We start from the raw sequence: 25580 nt of genomic DNA on the forward strand, positions 1-25580 counted from the left end.
AGTTTCTGTGAACTGTAGAATGCCCCTCTTACTCTGTCTCCAATAATAACATCCTCCTGGTTTCTGTTTATCAAGCCTTTGGGTCATTATCTCCCCAGCTCAGTCCATCTGATCCTAATTATATTATGACTAAAGGTATGTGGCAATTTTTATTTGTTTGTTTGTTTTCTTTTTGGAAACAATTCCTATATCAAATTTAGCCTTTGAAAGAAGTCTAGTGAAATTAACGTTGTATATTGTAACTTCTTTTCTACATCCACGGATGCCCCTTACTGTCAGTAATTAGCAATGGTAGATTTCCAGTATGCGCACATTTCATCTTTATCTAAAGTTTTCCTTGAAAATATCAAAGCATTAAGCTCTAATGAATCTTTAGACACAATGAATTCACCTTGACAAGTGTGCTGTATGCATCAATCTTTTCTCTTGAGAGTCTGCTATATTTAATCCAGCTTTAAGAATGTGTTTAATAATTCGAATGTCTGAAACATATGGAAATCTTAGATGCCTTGAAGAAAGTCTATTGTATTTCACTCAGTATTGGTGTTTTGTTTTTTTTTTAAAGATTTTATTTATTTACTTGGCAGAGAGAGAGATCACAAGTAGGCAGAGAGGCAGGCAGAGAGAGAGGAGGAAGCAGGCTCCCTGCAGAGCAGAGAGCCCGATGCGGGGCTCGATCCCAGGACCCCGAGATCATGACCTGAGCCGAAGGCAGTGGCTTAATCCACTGAGCCACCCAGGCGCCCCAGTATTGGTGTTTTAAAATGTGGTAGAGAAATAAAGATTTCAGACTTTGTGGTACATTTCCTGAGTTCAAATCTCAATTCTGCCATGAGTATGGACAAGTCATTTAATTTCTTTCTGCCTCAATTTCAACATAATTGTGCCTGCATTATAGGTTGGTTACAAAGATTAAATAAGTTAATACACGTACATGGTTTAGAAAAATACCTGGCACGCAGTATATTTTTAATAAATGAGCTACTACTATTGTTGTTGTTGATATTTATCTGTATCTTTATTTCTTTGATAAAAGTATCAACAATAGTTTCAAATTCATCATTAACTATTTTTTCAAGGAAACTTATTGGACATTTGAATGCAGAGCAATGCTTTAGAAATCATAGTATTAAAAAATTCATGCATATGGACATTGCAAAATATAGAAAATAGATAACCTAACCATGTAACATTAGACATGGCAAACAAATAAATACTAGCATTGTGGCAGAGATGGTAACCCCAGAGGCAAAGGAAGAGCCCTCCAAAATCTACTTAGATATTCAAGAGTTCTTTTGGTCCCTGAAGCTAGTAACAGTGAAACTAGCAAAGACAGATAAAATAAAGACAGAGGATACAGAAGCTCTTAGAGAGATTACAGTCCCAGTAATTATAGTTTCCCAAGAAATTTACATATCATCCAAGTCTAACCTAGTCCGGATGAGAACTCAGAAACACACAGGGCACAGGAGCTATTTGGATCATACGGTTTTAAAGAAAATAAGTTAGAACCAGGACTCTTGCCTTATCTAGAGATCGTATTTGGCATGTCACGATAACTGCTTATGTCTGAGATCTTAGATTGAAACTACTACGGCTGCATGTTTGAAAGCTTCGTCATATATGCATTTTACTGACAAGACTCCCCAAAGACTACTAAATTTAACTCTGAGTCTTAATTGGCCAGAAAAGTCCTTATCAATAATAACAAATTCTATCAACCTTCCTAGAGGTTTGCTTAGTCTTTGTTTTATGACAGATGGCTTTTCTCTAATTAAGACTCCTTTCAGAATACAGAGATTATGCACTACACCTTGAGAAAGCAAATCCCTTTTCTCCTAAGAGCCCCATTTTCTTAATATCCAAAGGAACTGAGGCAAAGAAGCTGAACATAATCCAGTCCTCCTTTTCCAGCTGAGCTTTCATTTCATACTTCACTACAGTTTCTCTAATCCCCACTTTCTCTTTGGGTTGCAGTGTATGGCGAGCCCACAGCATGTTTAAAATCCCTGCTGATCCGTTGAGACGCTACACAGTGCATGACAGGGCTTGGCAAGCATGTGCATTGAGATCTTTTTTTAAAATTTTTTTTTTAAACATCTAAATAAAACAGAGCCTGCGTTACCATCAGTTTTACTCTGTTCTGGAGGCCACTAAATCTTCTTGTTACTCCCAGGAGCGCCCCTTCATCGAACAGACAGGTCCTAATTGGGATGTGACCAAACAGCTGGATTACAGTGAAGCATTACCCAACCGGCAGAATTCCTTACCACACACATCCACATCCACAGCATCCTGTAGAAACAAGACTTACAAATGAATGCTTAAAGACTCATTTCTCACTCTGACCCCTGGGGTCAATGATGTCAGAGAAAGTCTTTCTGAAAAGAGCTCTAGAGTGGGAGTGAACAATCAGGACCAACAGTAATGAGCAGCTCTTGAAGGTCACAGCTGTTGAGCATCTAATTGTAACTTGAAAAGCTGAGTCCCAAGTTATTAATGATCTCGCTGATAAACTTTTTTTTCTTCCCCACTTCAAGTCACAGAAGCTCTTGCTCTAACTTGGAAGATAAAGCAAAGAGCTGCTCTAGCTATAAATGCAAGACTTTTCCTGTCCAGAGGCAGCTGCGCAGATTTGACTGCCTTCCTTCCTCACACACTCAGTGCACACCGGTGACCTTCATATAAATTGAGGCACGCCTCCTGATTCTAAGATCTCTCCTAAGGAAAGAGACCATCAACTCTGCCAAATATTTTGTTTTAGCTTGTTAGCTACTCAGTATTATAAAACAGACTGGATGAAATCAAATAAGTGATTTACTCAGAAAGCCAAAATGATCCTTTCCTTACTTTATATGCATGTGGCAGAAAACACAACACCTTCATTTGGAACACATACGCTATGTTTTTTTTTTTAAGTTGGGTTATGGGAGGTGGAAATAATACTTCCACAGACCAGTAAAAATTATATTGGAGGATAGAAAGAACTGTCTGCTTTTCTCAAAAAATCACTAAGGACAAAGTAATACAGACATGAGGACACAGAAGGTGTACCATTAAAAAATTAGGAAACACATCACACATGAGAATTCCATGCCAGAAAGCATCCCATATCCCTCAAGGATGATTTAAATCAGGTTTGCTCCCCTTCTAGCTTCATTTGGTCTACTGATTTATAATTTCATCCCAAGCAGGGGTTAAATCTTCACGTTTCTCCTATTCATCCAGACAGTCATTTATTTATACACTGTAGGTTCACAGTAAATGCTCGCTGAATGAAGGAAATGAAATGCTTTAATTATAATGTCCTTCCAACTGGAGGGCTGTTCACTGCTCTCACCACAGCAAGCCAAGAAGGTTCTTGAATGAACCCCTGAGGCTGTCACAGAATGATGCAAGGCACTCACCTTTCCTCCCTCACCTCCCCAAATCCCCCAGCAACCCTAAGGGAATTACTGAGCAGCTTCCACCAAGCCCAGAAGCAAACAACTGAAATCAGAACTGAACTCTGTTAGTAAGACCTAAGTTAGACTAGGAGAGAAACTTGGCTCCTGTAGGGTAGGGACCGGGGCAAAGCATCTCATGAGATTTTACTGAGATTCAGGTCTATGAAAGAACGTGGGTGCAAACACACATCCTCCTTGTCTATCCTTTTTCTTTCCTTGTATTGCTTAATAGGTTCCTCAGTGATATGCCATATAAGCATAATAATATCTTGTCAGCTGCCCCTGCTTTCATAGGTGGTGGTCTACAGATCACAAGTATTTTGCATTTGAATTTTAATTCATATATCATTAAAGAAACATTTATTGAGCAAATATCATGAGCCACAGATAATATTAAGAACCCTAGCAAGTACATGGTAAATAAAAAACAGTGCCCTATCTCAAGACTCTTATGATCAAGGAGGAAAGTTGTATATACACAAAACTATATATGATAGTGCAATAAGTCCCTTAATACATTTTATTATCAAATGTTGCCTTCTACACTTATACAAGAATGCACAGATCAATACATCTATCTCCATCATTCTTGCTTCTCCATTCACCTATAAAAATGAAGACGTTTCCACCAAGCCCAAGTCATTTAATCACTTATCAAATCTCTTGATATTTTCCCATTACCGCAGCAGGTTGATGGTACCTTTTCCCTCAGTAGTGTCCGATCACCTAAGCAGGGGTGTGGGAAGACTTGAATAATGAATGGAGAGATCCCCATTCCCTTCAAACTAGAATAACAACCTACATGCAAAATTCCAAAAGACAAAATCTGTATCTCCACGGTCTGTGTTCACCAAACTCAATGCCAAGGCATGGAATTTTCTAGCCATGACAAATACTGAAATAAATAGTGCCTCATTAAAATGAGGGGTGCCTGGGTGGCTCAGTGGGTTAAGCCTCTGCCTTCGGCTCAGGTCAGGATCCCAGAGTCCTGGGATGGAGCCTTGCATCTGGCTCTCTGCACAGCAGGGGGTCTGCCCCCCCCAACCCACCCCTCTTCTGCCTGCCTCTCTGCCTACTTGTGATCTCTGTCTGTCAAATAAATAAATAAAATCTTTAAAATGAAACAATTCATATATCCATATAATCTGAGAAGACTGTTTTGTTTTGTTTTGTTTTTATTTTTGTTTTGTTTTGTTTTGTTTTTGAGGATGGGGCAAAACTAGTTACTATATATATATTTTTTTACAGTTAATCTTGAAAGGCCCAGGGAACAACTAATCAGCAAAAACAGTCAGAAATGCTATCCAAATTCTCCTCACTTCCTTTCTACATTTACACTAACCCTTCTGGAACAATTCATACATTTATGTGATTTTTTTCTCTCTGTAGGTGATATCCAAATCTGCTGCTAAAGATCTAATCTACTTTAATTCCCATTATTTTCAAAATTCCTACAGAATGGGCTCATGAACACCTAGAAATTTATCATATTGAAAACTAAAATCATTACTTTCCTCAGAAACCAGTATTCCTTGCCAACTAGTTAATTCAATGTACAGATAAGGAATATAAGCATAGGTTGAACTCATAGCCATAAAATATTCTTAAAACCACATATAATGATTTCAAAGCCTTTTATTTAATATACTCCCTTTTTAAAGAAATAATGAAAGTGCTTTTAGTTTTTCAATTTTAAAGTCTATGGTCACAATGTCTCAAATATTTTGCCCCAAGTATAAATTAAAAGTGTAATTTTGCACATTTCAAAGTAGTTAATGCCTGCATTTATATTCAACTTGCATTTAGATCCATTTTTAAATGGAAAAATGCACTTGTCTTCAGGGTTGTAGTAGACTCAAGAAGGAAAAAGCTTCATACTTCTTTTCCATAATATCAAAGAATTTTTGATTTGGCAAGGGCTTTACATATAGTAGCCAACCCATTAATTTTATGGATGGGATATTATACAAATTACTTCAATTTACATAGTTCTACAAGTAGCAGATGGTAGATTAATACTAAGGTGACTATATACATTATCACCCAAATCGGGCCACTTTTGAGAATGAAAGAGGACACTATCAGGGATTCCTGCAGGATAACAGGTCTCTCTGGGAAAACCAGGACATATGGTCAGCCTAACTATAACACATGCACCATGTATTTGCCATTTTAATTGAGAACAGTCAATCTGCCATAGAGACAAGAAACAAACAGGACAGATAAAACTTATGTGTTACACATACATAATATATAGGCAGGTAATTTGGGAGGCAGAGGCAGAATCATAAAATGTATCAAGAATAGACAGTAAGTAACTCACAGACATAGAATTAATGGAACAGAAGTCTATTACACATCAGTAACAAGAAAAGAACAAATAAGAGTGTTACTTAGAATAGGAAGGGAAGACCGTAAGCCTTAAATATTCATAAATCCCAGATCACGTCACCTCCAGAGTAACAGTTACTCATCCCTAAATCCTCCTCCCTTAAGGACATCCATTATGGTCCCTCTCTGACCCATGGAGTCTCTGCTTAAAAAACAGATATAAGCCATAGCAGCACAATACATTAAACAGTGAACTACGGCTGTGATCAGGTACACACATACCTGTGTCTCTCCAACAAAGGAAGCCAGTGCTACCTTCAGACCCCTTCAGCTACTGAGCTTCCTTGCTTATCCGTCTTTGTAACCACACAATCTGGAAAGTCACTGATGAGGCAGAAAGTAAATTAGGATATTGCAACACTGTATAAAACAGAATTAATATGTGATCCTCCTCCAGTCCATCCCTTGGAGCTCTGTGCTAATTGTGTACATCTACACTATAGCTTTCTCCTTGGCTTCCCACTACAGAAAAAAACCACCTGATTCCAGAATCTTGTCATCTTGGTCTGTGAGCCTTTCACTCCCATGACCTTATTATAACTTCTCTAGGAGTTTATATAAGTTCCCACACAACAGAACATATCTCAAAAATCTCATTAATTCATTTACTCATTCAACAAACATGAATACCTTTCACAGAGCATGCTCAGTTTTGGGTACTTAGAATATAAAGATGAAAGGCACAGTGTCTACTATTAAACAGAGTCCAAAGAAGAAAACAGAGAAGTCAACAGACGAGGTATAATAGTGCTGTCATACCTTAGCTGCCAGGGATCAAGGAAGCCTTCCCACAGGAAGTGACACCAGACAATAAAGAACAGATTAAAAGAGAGAAGAGAAAAATACACTCACTGACACATTACCTACCGATGCTATAACATTTTTTAAGTAAATGATACAGATTAACTCATTTAATACCACAACTCTATGAATTATTATGGTTATTACTCCTATTCGAAAGATACAGAGAGGCTTGGAGAGGTCAGACATTTGGGAAGTAATGGAGTCTGGATTGAACACAGGACATTCTGGTCCAAGAAACAATCCTCTTTATCACTAAATTACACTGCCTCTTACCCCAAATACCAAGAACTAAAATATGACTGGGAGTCAGAAAGGCAAAAAAGGGAGAGAAGGGCATGGCCACAAGAGAACCCAAAGCAACAGAGTTAGACGTGGCATGGGTATAAGGAGTAACTGTAAGAGATGAAGCCATTAAATTGGGAAGGGCCCAGAAAATGAAATTACTACAGCTCTTACCAAAATACTTATAATGTCCCATGTCATATGGCCGCATAATTCAAAGTTTGTATCACAATCTTGTACGAGGAAAACAAGTAAATACCTTATGTAGCATGAAAAAAATCAAAACAAGTCTTATCGTTTTCGATTAATAATAACATTTTAGATTTATAGTTACATCTTATAAACATTTTACATTCTCTGAACTACAACACAACACAAATAAAGATTTTAACAGAGTATATATATAATCTAAAGTAGAGTTCTATCCATGGGCTACTTAACCATTTCTACTTTGTTTAAATTTCACACATGTAATTATTATCTACAACCCTATAGATAGGCACTTGTGTATATGTGTATGACAATACTATGTTGTAGTAGACATTTATTTTAAAATAGTAAACAGATTTGTTTAACAGGAGAAATAAAATATAGGTAAGAAATAAACCAGCAAAATACATATTTTCATAAGCTGTTCAAATAATTCTGCTAGACTCTCTTCCCATTATAAATAATCAAATTATTTTTCATTTTCTATAAGTAATTACATTATTTAATATGGGCAAACCAAATTTATAAATATCAGATGAACAAAATAGTATGTATATTTTTCCAGATGTGAAAGTGTGGGATTAAATTACTTTTACAAGATCAACAGTTTCGAAGAAAATTGAGAAGCCAATCTTTTTGAATTCCTAAGATTTTAAAAAGTAAAAGTCTAAGTGCATTTACTTTTTAACATAGAAATAAAGAAGGATATAAGTATTTTTGTGTCTAAGCAAATGCTTTGGAAATAATGTTAATTTTTTTTATATTTTAAGCCTAGTTTTGATAAACATGACAAATAATTTTAACAAATAATTTTAAATAATTTTAACGTATAATTCTTTTTTTTTTAAATTTTATTTATTTATTTGACAGAGAGAGATCACAAGTAGGCCAGAGAGGCAGAGAGAGAGGAGGAATCAGGCTCCCTGCTGAGCAGAGAGCCCAGATGCTAGGCTCCATCCCAGGACCCTGAGATCATGACCTGGGCTGAAGGCAGAGGCTTAACCCACTGAGCCACCCAGGCGCCCCCGTAGTATAATTTTTAAATTCTAAAATGATTTAAGTATTTCAACAAGTCTTCACCTTCTTTTTTTGACTACAGACTACATATAAATATATTTAAATTCATTCAGTTAAAACTCATTACAATATATAATATTTAGTTTAATTATTAATTTATAAGTCTGATCCAAAAAGATTTTAGTGTTTTTCTTTTAATCTCCAGCAGTATTAAACATCCCAGAAATAAAATGTTTTAAATTTGTACTACATACTTTTAAAATGTGTTCACTCCAGCACTTCTTTAGCCTGATGTATTATAATTAACTAATGATCAAAAAGGAACAGGGAAAAGCAATCCCTAAATAGGAGAAAATTACTAAACTTAGTCATACTTCCTTGATTCCATCGTATATACTCATAAACCTCATCCCCTATTATTTGCTCTATTTATACATAAGGCATTTAAGAAAGATCATGGCATCAATAATTTATCACTGAGAATCAAAAACACTTTCATTTTCTCATCCATTTAGCTCATGCTCTGTCATCATTTTGTATATATGAACTTTCTGTGGATTAGCATTAGCAAAGGCTGCCAGAGGGGCAAAGCATAAAAAAGGTTTGGGACTTCCTCTATCTTACCAATGTGTCGACCCATGATTTGATCACCTTCAACAACTTATAATTTTCTCTTCCCTAAATGTAGGTGTATCCCCAGGATCTCTCATTGCCTCTTATCTTCTCTGCTTTGGATAATCTCACCCACACGGCCTTCATTATCACTTTTATGTTGAAAACTCCTAACTTTATCACTAGCAATAACTTTTCCCTTGATATTTAGATTCATATCGTAGAGTTTGCCTGACCTTTACACTTCTAACCCAGTATTTTGAAGACCAAACTCACCATTTTTCCCTGAAAACCAAAGCTTCCTCTTGACATCCTAATTCTGTGAATGGTACCAACCCAGCCACCGAGGCATCTTTGATTCCCTATTCCTCACTTCCTACGTCCAATTACCCAGTAACCAAGCTCTGCAGATTCAGTCTCTGTGTGTCTCTCACACTGTTCATCTTCTCTCCCTCCCCATTGCTAGCTCCCCAGTTCAGACACTCATTACCTTCTGCCCTACGGCATCAACCTAACTGATCTACTTTCAAGTCCCACTCTACCCTCAAGTTCCCCACATCATCCTGATAGTTTCTACACTGCAACTCTGATCAAGAGCTTCTAAAGAATTCCAGCTGCAGACAAAATTATGTACAAAGTCTCACCTGGACATTTAAGACCCCCTACAAGACGGTTACAACCTACCCTTCAAACTTCCTGCCCCACTACTTCTTTCCTCATGCCTATATATTGCTGGTTAAACTAGACTCTTCACTATTTGATGAAAATGACAGAATTCTCTCCAACTAAAATTTTGTTCACATAATTCAAGACTCTGGAGGACCCCCAGCACCTCCCACCTATGCTTGCAAAGGATCCTAGGGATTTTCAGGAGTTAATTAAAATACCACATTATCTAAGAATGCTTTACCCATTCTCCCTTCTATCCCATCCCCATGGCACACCAGGAATGCCATCTCCTCCTTCTTTAAAACACGACAGCACTTGTGGGACACTGCGTTTCACCAAATGATAGTCAGACGCTTACTGGTATACTTCAGTCTCCGACAACAGACTACAAATCTGGGAGGAAAGGAAATGCCTTACAGAGTGTTCTATGTACATTACAGGCACAAAGTATGTGAATTAAACTAACTTGAGTTATTTTCTCTTTTAAACACTTATGTTTAGTTACCCAAGCTATCAACTCATAATGTGGCCAAAATATAAAGACAGTATTTTAGAATATTACTTTGTCTCTTCTTCAACCCAAACAGAAATATGAACAAGTACTAAATAAATTCACTGAAAATTCTCCATGGATCTTTCATTTCATATCTCTGGTATAATTATTACCAAAAAAAAGAGCCAGTAAAAAAAGGGGTAGGGGTAAATAGTGGTAGATAACACTTACTGGTCTCAAGGACTATATGTTTATCATATTTAATATATTTATATATGATACCTAATCATTACAACAACGCATGTACTTTTATCATCACACTATACAGAATAGATAATTTTTTTTTTCAAACATAAGTCCTTGAACTTGGTTAAAACCACTAACCAAAAGTGAAGGTGGGACTAGACCTAAATATTTCTGACCACAAAGCTCAGATAATAATGGTGATTCATAGTACTATTCTCTCTGAATCATTAAAAGCAAAATGGTGAAAATTTAATGATATGTCTAATAACCAAGAAAAAGAAATTGCTTCTCAGGTAGTCAATAGCGAGGGAAAGAAATCATAGTGAGGGGAAAGTCATCAATTTAATGAACTATATATATAAAAGAGAAAAAGAATAGAGTGCCTGACCAAGTTTCTGTATTTCTAGACTGGAGACTGTATGACAAATGCAGAATCTAAAAACATAGACATAAGCCAATCTATGAGAGTATAAAGTTTTATACACAGCACCTGTCCTGTCCTCACCTTTCATCTTAATTTAGGGTCAAGGCTTCTATAAATACAGTGGAAGTTTCCTTTGTATCTGGGATACACTGCAGATCTCTTTTGCTATATACATTAAGTTGAAAGGAAACAGAAGAAAAAGGAAAGGATTTACTAATAATTGACTAATTTATTCTGAGAAGTATCTGTCATGATAGTGTCAAATGTGCTCCTCTGGGACACATATACAATTATTAACGCATGGCAGATACTAAAGTAATGAGTTAATGAAATAACTTGCAATACATTCCTAATTAAATCAAAGGAACATTTTTTTTTGCCTAAATGTCAGTTTAGCTTCTAGTTCCCATTATTCATATTGTTTGTAATAAGAAAAATAAAATATATATAATTTATAATTTATAAAAATTATATAAAATATAATTTCCATAAGCCTTTTGAGAAGCTACTCATATCCTTCTCAGACGAAAAAGGGGAAATGATTTAATTTACAGTTTATGTCAAAAGAAACAAAAGAATTTATCATATTTCCCTATTAATTGTTTAAGGCCAAACTCACTAACACATTTATTTTCAACTGGATTCATCATTAAGGTATTAATACCATTTGGGAAAGAAACAAGCTCCTATAGAAATGCTTTGAAATCATGTTCAGGGCTGGAAGGTTTATTTTTTTTTAACCTTTGTGTTTTACCTATTTCTGTAGAGACCCATTACCCTTTTTCCCACATCAACGTATAATATGGCCCTAGATGTACATAAGAATTCTAAAGAGTAATGAGCAAATAATGTGTTTTGAATGTTAATTAGACCTAACTTTTTGTCTACCTTGGCAAACCTCACTGTAAGACAAAAGTGAACAGGGTCTCTTTTCTGAAATAATACTATAGTAATATAAGACAAGAAGCTAACACAGCACTTTGAAGACCACGTTATACTGTTCTCTTGCAGTAACAATTACATCCAGAAGACTGAGCTTGTAAAACAGAGGTTTTTCCATTGCTATAGCAATATTAATCTGTCCTTCTGTGACAAGTTCCTTCATGTCCATATCGCCCTATGAACGCCTTGTCTTTACCTACATGTGCCAGACTATAATGTAGTAACAAAATTAGAATGAGCCTTTCCAAAAAATATGGGAGTAGGGGGAATAAAAAGATGAGAACATGCCAGAAGGATAACTTATCAGAGTCAATATAAGTAACATTAATAAAAACAGTAAGAGTAACACAGTCTCAGATTTTCTAATGATCATCAGTTATAGCAAAGGCAAATATAAAAACCAGACAGAAGTGAAGAGAAATTGTTCACTATATGCCCATGCTTAAGAAAGGTAACTGCTCTTTCAAGAATAGGGCTTGGGGGCACCTGGGTGGCTCAGTGGGTTAAGCCTCTGCCTTTGGCTCAGGTCATGATCTCAGGGTCCTGGGATGGAGCCCCACATCTCTGCTCAGCAGGGAGCCTGCTTCCCCCTCTCTCTCTCTGCCTGCCTCTCTGCCTACTTGTAATCTCTGTCAAATAAATAAATAAATAAATAAAATCTTAAAAAAAAAAAAAAAAGAATAGGGCTTGGGATGGGTGAATACAAAGGAAAATCAATACAATTCAACCCTACATCGAATTTTTAGCTAAGCTGAAGAGGACTCAGGTAGCATAGGACATTCCAACTGGCAAAGATAATATCATTTGCAAAGATACAGAAAGGGGCACGGTTTGTTTGGTAAGCTGACAGAACTTCCATGAGGCTGAAGAGTAAGACATATGTGGCAATGTCGTCTGAGGAAAGGGAAAATGTGTTGCCTACTAATCGTATTTACCAGATGTATATGCTCTGGCCTGTAGGTTTTTAAGCATCTCACATTTACCACTCCCTGTTCCTCATTTATTCCAATGGCCACTGGTTTACCCTATCATGTTGGTTGAGTTCATGGTATATGAAAGAATTGACTCCATTCCCAAATCATTTTGTTCAACAAGTAACCCAGCGAAAGGGTTTTTGCCACCCTTTCCCTGCCTCTATCAGTTTGTTACAATACCGTTACCTCTACCGTTAGGTGAGCTCTTCAGCTATGGTCTTAGATTCGTGACGTTAAAAATGCTTATTTTTTTAGTACAGTTTTGATTTTCTAGACTCCTACCCACTCAGAATATTATACATCTCTTTAAGAAATAGTATCCCTTTACAATGTCATCAAAGGATAGGCGAGTCTCATAATCAGTTTTAATTAGGCAAGAGTATAAATCAAGATTCATTTCTGAGGTACTCTCAAAAGACACATGGAGATTATCTTTTGTTATTATTTTATTAAATGATGTGTCATGTTATGCTGTTAATAAGTACAAATATGAGCAAATTAGTGTCCGGTATTCTTCCAAATTTTGACATGGAACATTGTACTAAGAACTGAATGAATGTCAAATATATCTAAGCTGCAGATCAACTGTCCGAACTGTTCAACCTGTTTCCCTGCACAGTACTGAGAAGTACTTACTGCAAATGCACATCTATAATAAGAATTCTGTTTCCGTTGTCTCCCGGGAACACAAGAGAGCTCAAAGTCAGATCTAATCTTGGCTCCACTCTAACCCTGCTAGGCATCACTGGGAGGTAGAAGGATTGAATAAAAATCCTAGGAGATGCTCTTTTGTTACAGAGTATCTTATCATACCTAAGACAAAATAGAACGCCTCACAAAGAACGGTAATTTTTTTTTCTTTTTGATGAGAATAACTTATGATCAACAAATAGCTTTTTTAATTATCTTTTTTTCAGATTTGTATATTGTATTTAAGTTATGAGCTCTTAATTAGGGGCCAAAAAGTTATGTTTCTATTGAAAGGAATGTGTTGAAGAAGTTACTTATACGTGTTTGATTAATAACACCATCATTCCATACCAACATTCTCTCTTTCATCTTGTCTTTCTTACCTCAGTAAGTGGTACAGTCACTCATCATGCTTTCTTTTAAGCTAGAAACCTCTTTGTCCTCTGAGTTTTCTTTTGGCCTAGTCACATATCCCATGAATCTCTAACTCCTGCCAGTTGATCCTCATTATTACTAATGTCACTCACTCTTTGAGACGGGGCTAGCATCATTTCTTACTTGACTCAATAGAATAACCTGCCTATCTCCAGTCTTGAAGTCTCTAGTTCATTGTTAATACAGGCAGCAGGTCAGTCTTTGCTTAATGCCTGTAAAATTAATTTAATTGTTCCTTCACTCCCATCAGCAAAAGTCTCAACTTTACTAACATCGTATCGTGCCATCCTGATCAGATCGTTATTTAATCACTTCTCCATATAATTTCTGCTCCTACATTTAGAACTCCCTCTCGAACATACACAGACCATATCTTATGTTTATCATACTTTTACAAACAAGGTTTTGGCCTCTTTGGTTATAGGGTAGATATCCCCTAGCAAGCACCTGCCACACTGTACTCTCCTATTGTGTCCCAGTGCTCACTGAGAGATCAAAGTTTGAGTTTCCTGTCTGTGTCTTCCTAGGACTCAGTCCAGTGCATTGAGATTTATGCCCAATCCAGTGTTGTTGAAGAAATAACTAAGGGCAAGAGTGAACTATGGAACATCCGGTATTTTATAATTTAGATCAATTTTACTTTTGTTTAAAGTAACAAAACAAATCAAATAGTTTTCTTCTTATAATTATCATAAAAGCATTCCCATTTATATACAAAAAACCCAAGAATGGGAAAAAATGAGAAAAAACAATGATGGCAGAGTTTGATTTGATTCTCCCAAAGGATGGATAGAATACACAACTTCCTTGTAAAAGCATTTTGGCTCTTACAAAGGTAAGCTTTAAAATGAGCACAGGGTAGTGTATTTTATGACTTGCCAAGATTTAAAGCTTTCGCTGCATTCTGAGAGAACACCTCTATGAACTCTGCACACTCCATGTGTGGCCTGCAGGAGAGTTATTTGTAGATCATCTCAATGAACTTATGCATCTGCAGGAGAATCACAATTAAACCAAGGAAAATCCTGATCAAAAACACATTTACAGGGGCGCCTGGGTGGCTCAGTGGGTTAAAGCCTCTGCCTTCAGCTCAGGTCATGATCCCAGGGTTCTGGGATCGAGCCCCGCATTGGGCTCTCTGCTCTGCGGACAGCCTGCTTCCTCCTCTCTCTCTCTGCCTGCCTCTCTGCCTACTTGTGATCTCTGTCTGTTAAATAAATAAATAAATAAATAAGTAAATAAATAAATAAATACCACATTTACATTCCTTTGGCTTCAAGGGAAAGTCTTGAGATCTAGTCATTAACTGGGCAATCTGCCCTCAGACTTCCTTCTGCCTTAATGTGCGAAGGAGAAACATGTCTTCTGAGAACAATGTTTTTAAACTCTTTATGCTTTGCTGCTCTACTGTGAAGTCCTAATTCCTGTGAATCCAAACACTCATTAACTCTTAAGAACGGTTATTAGCTATCCTGAGTCAAATGAAGACAAAATTTAAAAAAGGACAAAGTTTAATTTCAAACCAATAAAAAGATTTTTTTTTTTTTAATGTTGTTAGGATTGCTTTTGTTGGGTTTCTCCTCAGTTGTCTGGCTATCTATAGGACAAATACAGAGGTTAACATTTTTAAAAGGAGCATCAATTTGATTTTTCAATTAAAATTACATTAATATGTCTTTATATTGATTTCTGAGTTTTCTGTATCTTAGATTATCTTGCTTCTGTAGCAAACAGTTGTTTTTATTTTAAGAAAGGTGGAGGAAAGAAGAAGGGGAGGGAGCCAGAGTTCACTGGACATCATCTTGTTTGCATTCTTTCCTGTCTTTTGAACTTGAAGAGCTCAAAGTAATGTGGTATTTTCCCTTTCACTTTCATTTTTAATACGTGTCCAAGCATTCCAGCTGTATGTATCATCTTCTGTATCAGGAAAGATAATGCCCCTGTAATATTTACTTTTTTTTCTTCTTTATTTTTTTCTTTAGGGAGTACTAGAAGATGACCTTCAGATGCTCTTTACCTCACTGGTAAAATTATTTTTGCACCAAAGCAACTTTCAAAAAATATTGTCTCCTTATAACAGATTAACAAGATTCTGCAGGCTCCTTTTAAAATCACATGACATTTACCTCAGTCTCCACTTAGGAGATCACATACCTATGCTTTCTTTTCTGTCTAAAGCAAAATATAATGAAATTTTCCTATTTGTAAGTTGAGAGAAAAGCATGATTTAGAACCCATTACTGTACTGAAAAGTTGTCACATACATGGCAAAAAGTAAAAGCTAGTGACATAGAAAAATCTTATTAAGCTATAAATGTTGGGGAGCATTTAAATTCAGCCAACTTCTTAGCAAAAGTTCTATAGGCAAAGTATTCTGACTGATATTCTGATTTTTTTTCCCCCTCAAAACTGAGTTGCCAGCAGATGTGCGTATGCGTGTGTGCGTGTGTGTGTGAATGTTAGCTGCTGGCTTGAATATTTATAACATTTACTCAAAAATTAAACTTCGTTTTTTAATTTCTTCCTCAGGAGTACTAGAAACTGCGATGCATGTACATGCATTGAAGGAAGTTATATAATATTAATTTTGTATTATTATTTTATAATATAAATCAAAAGCCAACATCATAAGGAAAATTTTCAACTGTTGAAGCACATGCTGTGAACAATATGACTGCATCCAATATAGACACTTCTGGTTTGAAATGATACTACAAAACAAAGAGCAGGAGGAAAAAAAAAAAAGAATTTCTTAAAGAATGTTTACTATACACTTTCCCTGAATTTGCTGAACACACTAGAAACAACTGCACACACTTCTGTGGAAGTATATGCACTCCCCATCACTAATCATCAACACCAAGGAAGGAATGCGAATCTGGATGGAAAGATTCTAGGCCATAGACTGAACTAAGTGACTGAGCAGACAGAGTCACCATGAGGGCCAAGTCACTCTCACACTTCCTCTTTTTATGTAGCTGCAGGAATTGAAAAGGTAGGTTTAACTCTTACATGTCAGAATTGAAAAATCCATTTCAGATGGGTTTACGATATTTTTCTCTTGGTCCCTGAACTGAAAACCAAGTTTTCCAGTTTATTTTACCAGGGAATACGGTTATGGGGTTAAGAAGATAAGCTCGGAGCTATTTCATGTTCCTTTGCCAGTATTTCTTGTATGAATATCCCCCTGAAGAAATTATGGAGTAGGAGAGGTGACGCTGTATTAGGAAAAGACTCAATAGTTATAGTTCCCCAAGTCAAATGCTTCCCAGCTGTTTTCATGTAGTTTACAAATAAAACTATTAATATGGTATATAATATAATATAAATGTATTTCATATATGTAATATATATGAAAAATATATATGAAATATATACATATTGTATTCATATAAACTTATCGATTTGTTTAAATATTATCAAAGAATATTAACATAAAAATATATCACATATATAAAGAAAATATATATTACATATCACATTATACTTATTATATTATATCCCTATAGGAAATAAGAGGGATAGGAGTGCTTGTATGGAGGTTAGTGAGAAAAATTATATTGCCTAAGTACTAGACAAATTATTGGGGAAAAGAATAGTATTGAATTTTTGCAAGTATTCTATTTCTCACTAGAGCTTCAAGAGATAGATGTCATTCACTGCATTTGCCAGGTGCAAAGACAATATTATAAAGCACTGTCAACATTTTCATAAGAAAATTATGTTGCTTCTCTATCACTTTTCTATCAGATTTTATGCTTTAAATGACTATACACAATTCCCAACCAAGATGTTTTCATCCTACGCTCCTCAAAAACTTGGTAGTTTCCATTGATGATATTTTTTTCTTCCCCAAACACGCAGATGATCAGAAATGTTAAAATTTCTGTTAAAATAGCATCGCATTTTACAATAGTTGAAATGGCCACTAAAAGTAATTTGAAATTTCCTGCGATACTGCAGAGATATTTCAAACCCATTCAGAAATTTGAAGTCAAACATTTTGGCATCATGAGGAGGCTCTAATGCAGAACAAGCATGCAGGGTTCAGCGACTTGCTGGGAGGCCGCTAAATGCAGACAGACATCAGCCTCAGTGAGCGGATGCTGAAGGCAACAAATGAGAAGACACATTTGGGGCACTGCCTGGGGCAGAGCCTTCCAGGAGTCCCTGCCCAGCCACCCCCAACCCCCTCTCCCCACCGCTGGCCGCACCTTGGGCTGCACTCTGGACTCCTTGGGCACCTGGACCACGACCTCCTCTGGTAGCTCCACGGGGCCCTTGTCCACGATGAGTCGTGGCCCGCTCTGCGGCTGGTTGCTGAAGGAGATGTCTGGGTGGGAGAGCGCCTCCAGGGCTGCGCTCAGCGTGTCGCAGTGGAGCAGGAAGGGCTGGATGTCGCTCACTGTGCTTGCCACCTGCGGGGACCGCAGGGCGCACCATCAGACTCCGCTCAGCTCAGGCCCGCTGCAGAGGAGCCCAGTTAGAGGCTATTCCCGAGGCTGCTCTCTGCCACAGGCCCTAGTCCCTGGACTCCAGCCACCCCAGGCCCCACTCAGATAACCCTGGAGCTGAGGAAAACACATCCCCTGTTCCCGAGTGTCGTGCGGATTGTGTATTTCTGTCCTAGCTAAACACTACCTCAACCTAATCCTTAGCAATAATTGGAAAATTAGACATAATTACTGAAAACAGAGAAAGTACTTGAAAAAATATAAATTTTATATTTTATAGATTCACAGCATTCTGCTATAAAATTATAGCCATTAAATTCTCTAAGTATAAATAAAAATGTTACTTAGTTCAGTAAGTATTTACGCACAAAAAGCTTGATAAGGTAATGGGTGCCAAAAGTTTCAGAGAGGTGCTTGTTTATTTACTTATTTATTTTATTAGTTTTGTTTTGTTTGTTATGTTGTTACATTTACATGGATTGTTTTATATTTATATGTTTCAGGTCATTTAACATTTTTGAAAGATACTGTATTAAGATCTGTGATGAACATTAGGGTGAAAAGGATATACATACATTTTTGCCATTTAAATACACAGTGATTTTACTGACAAATGGTACATATTACATAAATGAATAAATATGGAAGACCAAGACAATAATGAAAAAATAAAATTGTACACATATGATTTTTTTAATAATTCACAAAACAGTCATACATTATATGCTGTGAAAAACAGAGCTATTTAAGTACAGGTTTTTTTGTTTTTTTTAATTTTCTGGTGCATTGATACCCGAGATACACATTTTTCTACACTAACTGCAGCTAGTTTTATAAACAGGAATGGTAATGAAAATGTTCCTACTACCAGAAAGAAACAGACTTTACAAGGAAAAAGACTTTGCTTTACACAATTATTTTTAACATACTATAACATGCATAGTTAAAAACACATTAAAAATGCTATCTGACCACCATTCAGAACTCAGGAGAGAAACTAGGAAATTCAATAAAACAAGAGAATTTTATGATCATCTTTCTAACACTCTAAGTTTATACAGTGGTGCTATAATTTCTTACATGTAAAATTTGCAAATTAAGACTGAAATACATGTTCTCTCCCAAATCACAAGAAACTAACCCTTATAGAAAACAAAAATATTAAGAAATTTGTCCAACAATCCATCTTCAATGAAAAAAAAAAAAAGTTTAGAATAGAACTAGCCAGTCTACAACATAACTAAGTCTAACATTGTTCTGAAACATCATTTTTATTTCTACTCACGATAGTGACTGAATATTAAAATATCCGGGCAAAAAGTAATCTCTGCAGTTTTGCTAGATTGTGTAAATGAAAAAGGTGTCAAAGAAGGAAACAAGTTTTAAGACCAAAATGTTGTGAAAATCAAAGTATCTAAAAAAATCATCTCCTTTGTTTAACTCCAATGCTGTCTTTTCTGAACTTCTGACTTCTAAAATATCCCTCCCCTCATTGCCCAAAATATGACTACTTTTTAATTATTTTTATATGATACATACAGGTATGTTTCCCCTAACATCTTTACAAACTATACTATGGTAAGAAATTAGCAAAAGATGATAAAGCTGTATTTTCCTATAAGCTTCAGTTATAATAGAGTTGAAAGTTTTCACCCTCAGCCACGTCAATGTCTAAGGACACTTGGAGTGATGGAGCATGAACTTATTTGTTCATTCAACAAATATTTATTGAGTTAACATTGTGTGCTAATTCTTTTTCTTGGTGGTGGAGATTTTGTTGAGCAAAACAGACCACATGTCTACTTGAATGAATCATCTATTCTGTCTATAGGACAGAATACACTAACAGATAAGCAATTTTTTAAAAAGTTTAGAAATATAACTAATCTACAGAAAGTTTAAATAGGGTAATATGTAAGGGAACCCTGTTTCAGGTTTTATGGAAGACTTTTGTTTGGGAGTAAAAATTTAATGTGAGATCTCAATGAGATTGGAAGTTGCTAGCCGTTAAAAAAAAAGAAAGAAAGAAAGAAAGAAAGAAAAGAAAAGTCAAGTCAGGAGTAAAGGGCATTCCAGGCTGCTGCAATTTCTCAGGTTGGAACTACCTCAGGTCTAGTCAAGAAAAAGCCCAACGTTGGCACCTGGATGGCTGTCATCAAGAATCTGCCTTCGGCTCAAGTCAAGATCCCAAGGTCCTGGAATCAAGCCCTGCATCGGGCTTCCTGGCTCAGCAAGAAGCTTGCTTCTCCCTCTCTCCCTTGTGTTCCCTCTCTTGCTGTTTCTCTCCCTGTCAAATAAATAATAAACAAATCTTAAAAAAGAAAGAAAGGAAGGAAGGAAGGACGGAATGAAGGAAGGAACAGCACAATGGCCAATGAATCTATATGTAGTAGGCTGGGAGAATAATGTTCTGGAATGAGATCAAAGAGCTAAGCTACAGCCAGAGCATGAGCTCATACTGAATGAAGTTCCTGAGAAGGAAGCACAGGGCAGGACAGGGAAACAGACCTGGGAATAGTGACCTCTCCTAAACCAGAGATTATTTTGGGAAAGGTCAATTTCTAGAGTAAGTAAAGAATGACAAAGGATTTTAAGTGCATACAAGAAGGAATCACCATGAGCTGCAAAGTGTAATATTTTCTGTATTAAAAGAAAGAATCTATGCTTACACAAGAAGTAAGAACAAACTCACAAAAAAGCAAGATCCAGAGACCTAGAAGAAACAGGTTTGGATTGGAAAATAGAATGATTTCACAGCGCAAGATGGAGGAATACAAATATGTCAGAAAGTTTGGTAGACTTTGTTAAATTGAAGGAAATTAGACTTTCATTTGTTCTGTGAAACTGGAGACTCTTACACATCTACAGATTGGAGGCTCCTTTAACTTCTCTACAAAAGGAACCCAGTGTCGGCAATCCGTGGCAGCCGCAGTGGACTGGCTATTACACTGCCATATGGACAAGGGCCATCAGAACAGACCCTGAATCTGGACTTCTGTTTTTAAAATATTGGATATGCTACACTTAAAATACTGTATGACTTTGGGAGAAATATTTATTTGAGTTATAAATATAAATCTCATTTGTCTTCCTGAAGCTATTACAAAAATAAGTTTTCAAGATAAACATCACGGTTTTAAGTCTGGTATTCCATTAGAGGCTCAGAATCGGAGGTCTGGAAAGAATCATGAGACTCACACGCTAGCTAATAGCCCCGAGGGGCCCGAGGGCATACCCGCTAAAAAACTTGGAAACAAAATTTGCATGTAAGAGGCACTGATCAGAAGCTCAGTCTGTCCTTGGGCAGAAAATTCCATCTGAGGCAGTAAATTCTTCCTCATGTGAAGAAAGGTGGATCTATATAGATCTATGTCTATACCTCGGCATATCTTGTCTGAAATCTACACAAATAGGCTGAATAAATTCTGTTACCAGAAAGTACTTATCTTCCAGTATATTTGAGGAGAGCCTTCACGTCCTAAATGTCTCTTTTCCTCTCCAGATTAATAAGGAGAAAGATAATTTAGAAGCACAAACCCCCCCCCACCTTACTCCTCTCCCTTCTCCATTTGAGGTCACGTTCTCAAACTCTGTTGTATAGATTAGAAGATATCTCAGAGGTCATTCTGGTTTGGGGGCAAGAGGTAATGAATGATAAGGCCACCATATCTTGCCCTTCTTTCTTTCTAACCTTCAGAAAGAGAGACATTTTATCTTATTTCCTTTAAGAAGTACACATCTCATTAAGACTTTATATTTTTAAAAAAAGAGAGATTCACTAATAGTTTACAAGTTCAAATTGCTTTCATCATAAATAAATAATATTTAATACTCATCATTAGTAATATGAGTCATTGCCGTATCCAAATTGTCTACATAATCAGTGCATACTCGGGTTTTTCACTATGTAAACACTTTGATTCTGCTTTCCCTAGTGGGAAGCATGAAATATGAAAATTAATATTTCATAATTTACTGAAATGATCAAAATATTTCCCCATGTTTATGTTAGTCTCCAAACATCAAAAGCCATCATAGCACCAAAGTTCCTAAATAATAGTCTGGGGTGAACTTAAGGCAAGAATTAAGAAAAGGAAAAAATAATGAGCACATAAGATGTAAAGTCCATATGATGCCAGTACCAGAGTTTTCATCTTATCTGTGGAGCTTAAAATTGAAATAAATATCAAAAAAAATCATATTTTTAATGGTATATAGTTTGAGATCAAGATTTGTAAATAATAAAAATACTAAGTAAACATTATTTTTTTCATTTCAACTGTTACTCTTTTCTTATTCTCCTTTGATTAATAGCTATGTAATTTAGCCAATTATTCAGCTTCTTCCTCCAAATACCTATTGATCATAATATTAAGTATGGGATCTCGACAAAACCATGGGTTATAATGCTATTTATAAGGTGAGAGAAAGGCCAACAACAATACACCACCAAAGAGTATTTGTCAGAACTACAAGTGATTTAAGTTTCAAACACTAAGGATGCTCCTCACAAGTCATTTGTCTCTGTGTTTGGGAGCAATATTTTAACATATTTTTAAAACCAGTAGCTAATTATGAACATTTATTGAGTTTGAAAAGTACTACAATTACAATGATGTAGTTCACCTTTGTACTAACCCTAACCCACTATTCAATTTTACCTTTTACTATTACCTGTAGGTTAACATAAACACATAACTTTTTTTTTCCTTTAAATGAAACTTTAAAAATTTTACTTGTTTTGTCTTGTAATATTCTAGCACATTCTTCTATATGTTGTTTAGGTGGGTTTATTTATCATTTCAATCATAGGTCTGTGAAATAAGGCAGATAATCAGAAGTCATTAAAATGCCTTTGGAAGAAGCCACCATGAAATGTTTATGAGATTTTTGAGTTTCTCTTCTATGAACTATTTCAAATGTCACTGCATCATTAGATTGACAGCTCTAAATCTATTTTTTTTCACCTTAATATTCTGATATTATTATCTATGACTCACTGGATATGAGTATTCATAGAGCTATTGTGTTCAGCTAACTGTAAAGTGCTGTATAAATGCTAGAAATTATCCTGAAATACTTATATGGATGATTGATAAGGGATGTCTAATCCCACTTCAGCGTAATATACATACATCAGGAGAGAAAAAGGTAGAGAGAAGGAGAAATAAGAAAGTGGGGGAGGGAGGAATTAGCAAAGAAGAGAGGGAAGAGAGAGAGGTAGAGACAGACAAGCAGACTCTTGCTTCTGCTTCTTTTCTCGTCAGTAAAGGCATTTTTCCAACTCGACTTCCTTATGCGTACTGAAAGGCGCTACCTGTTCCCCACTACCCTCATTTTGGCCATATAAGCAGATTACTTCTTTCCTGATTTCTCCCTAAGGTGTATGTGGCAGGTGTATCATTTCTTTTTTTTTTTTTTTAAGATTTTATTTATTTATTTGACAGAGAGAGATCACAAGTAGGTAGAGACGCAGGCAGAGAGAGAAGAGGAAGCAGGCTCCCCGCGGAGCAGAGAGCCCGATGCGGGGCTCGATCCCAGGACCTTGAGATCATGACCTGAGCCGAAGGCAGCGGCTTAATCCACTGAGCCACCCAGGCGCCCCAGGTGTATCATTTCTTTGTCCGCTGGGTAGTAAGCTCTAACAATAGTCATAAAGTTTCAATGCAAGCACCTGACAAGGAATCCACCAGGTAGAGATTACAACATGGAAGTTCTAACACAGAAAAATCTGTTTCATTCTGGTTCTCAAAAGAAAATAGTTCCGTAGTGATAAATGACCCACTTGTGTCTGATGAATCAACCTTCATAGCATACATGGATATTACTCAATGTAACTCAAAGTACTTCTTCTCTAAACTGAATTGTTTCCTGAAGCACTGGTATGCTCTCTGAGGGTAAGCAATTTCCCTTCAAACTGGGTTCCGTACTCTTCTTCTCTACCACATAGCTTGTTACAGTAAAATAAAACATATTACGGCTAAACTGTTACCAGGTGACTGAACAATCAAGATATAAAAACTGTATGATATTCTGAGACTAATGGAAGAGTCAGAGATTGGTTATGAATAAAGCTAAAGGGGAACTTAATCCCTATTTGTTAAAAAATAAAAGAAAGAGCACTTAAAGAATGCTTTTTAATTGGCTTTCAAGTCTGGCATTTTTCGTGTCCTAAAAGTAGAGGGAAAAATTGTGGTTCATTCATTGTAATAGTTGCCTAGATAGTAATACTGTGATGTAAATATCTCGGACATTTGTTAAAATGAGTGAAGTTTCTGTTGTTATAAATTTATTTTTAAAAATTTAGAAGACATTATTTTCACTCAAATTCAATAAAATGTATATTATATATCTTATTCATCAGAATGTTTTTTTCTTTTCTAATCTAATCAAAAAATATCTGCTTTTGGGGCGCCTGGGTGGCTCAGCGGTTTAAGCCTCTGCCTTCGGCTCAAGTCATGATCTCGGGGTCCTGGGATCGAGCCCCGCATCGGGCTCTCTGCTCAGTGGGGAGCCTGTTTCTCCCTCTCTCTCTGCCTGCCTCTCTGCCTACTCGTGACCTCTCTCTCTGTCAAATAAATAAATAAAATATTTTTTAAAAAATATCTGCTTTCTTTTTTTTAAAGATTTTATTTATTTGACAGACAGAGATCACAAGCAGGCAGAGAGGCAGGCAGAGAGAGCGGAAGGGAAGTAGATCCCTGCTGAGCAGAGAGACCGATGCGGGGATCAATCCCTCGACCTTGCGATCATGACCTGAGACAAAGGCAGAGGCTTCAAACCACTGAGCCACCCACACGCCCCTCTGCTTTTATTTTTTAAAAAAATATAAAGTAAACAGATTTTTTTTTAAAAGATTTTATTTACTTGAGAGAGAGAGAGCATGAGGTGGGAGGGTCAGAGGGAAAAGCAGACTCTCTGCTGAGCAGGGAACCCGAAGCAAGACTCAAACCTGGGACTCCAGAATCATGACCTGAGCTGAAGTCAATCGCTTAACCAACTGAGCCACCCAGGTGCCCTAAATTAAACAGATTTAAATTCATGGTAACAAGAATAAACCTCTGGAATTTATTATTTGGAAAATACTGATTTTCTTTTAATTTCCTTCCCTCTACTTTCCTGTTAAAGTATACTAAAATGTTAATAGCATGGAAGCTATGCTTTTAGAGTGCTATAAAGTAAATAATTCTTTAAGAATCTTTACATTACAATAGTAATGTTGCCCTTTTCCTTAAGCCCTTTTCCTTAGGTGCCTTTTTCCTAATCCTAATCCTTAATCAATTATACCTGATATGTGGGAAAAAAACACTGAAAACCCTATATATTTTGACAGAAATCTATCTCGTTAGTTAGTTCTATCTTAAGTTAATCATAACTGGCATCTCTGAAGATGGTTGAGGAGAATGAAAAGTTTTTATCTACTTTTTTCTGGAAGGAAGGGATTTTACCTTCACCACCACCTCCTCAAAACACACACAAAATGAATGTCTA

The 25580-nt window shown here is 36.3% G+C and overlaps 1 protein-coding gene across 17 annotated transcripts in view; it reads right to left on the reverse strand.

Moving 5' to 3' along the window:
* The window catches only part of ADGRL3 (adhesion G protein-coupled receptor L3), an 811968-nt gene that overhangs the window by 474385 nt on the left and 312003 nt on the right, over positions 1 to 25580 (reverse strand). For 16 of the 17 annotated variants that reach the window (XM_045993750.1, XM_045993732.1, XM_045993758.1 and 13 more), the window contains exon 4: positions 17850 to 18053. The exons of the other annotated variant lie outside the window; for it this stretch is intronic. In XM_045993750.1, the coding sequence (XP_045849706.1) occupies positions 17850 to 18053 (204 nt within the window). The remainder of the gene's footprint in view (positions 1 to 17849; positions 18054 to 25580) is intronic. 17 annotated transcript variants of the gene reach the window in all.

This window comes from Meles meles, chromosome 2, assembly GCF_922984935.1.
Source record: "Meles meles chromosome 2, mMelMel3.1 paternal haplotype, whole genome shotgun sequence".
Classification (NCBI taxonomy): domain Eukaryota; kingdom Metazoa; phylum Chordata; class Mammalia; order Carnivora; family Mustelidae; genus Meles; species Meles meles.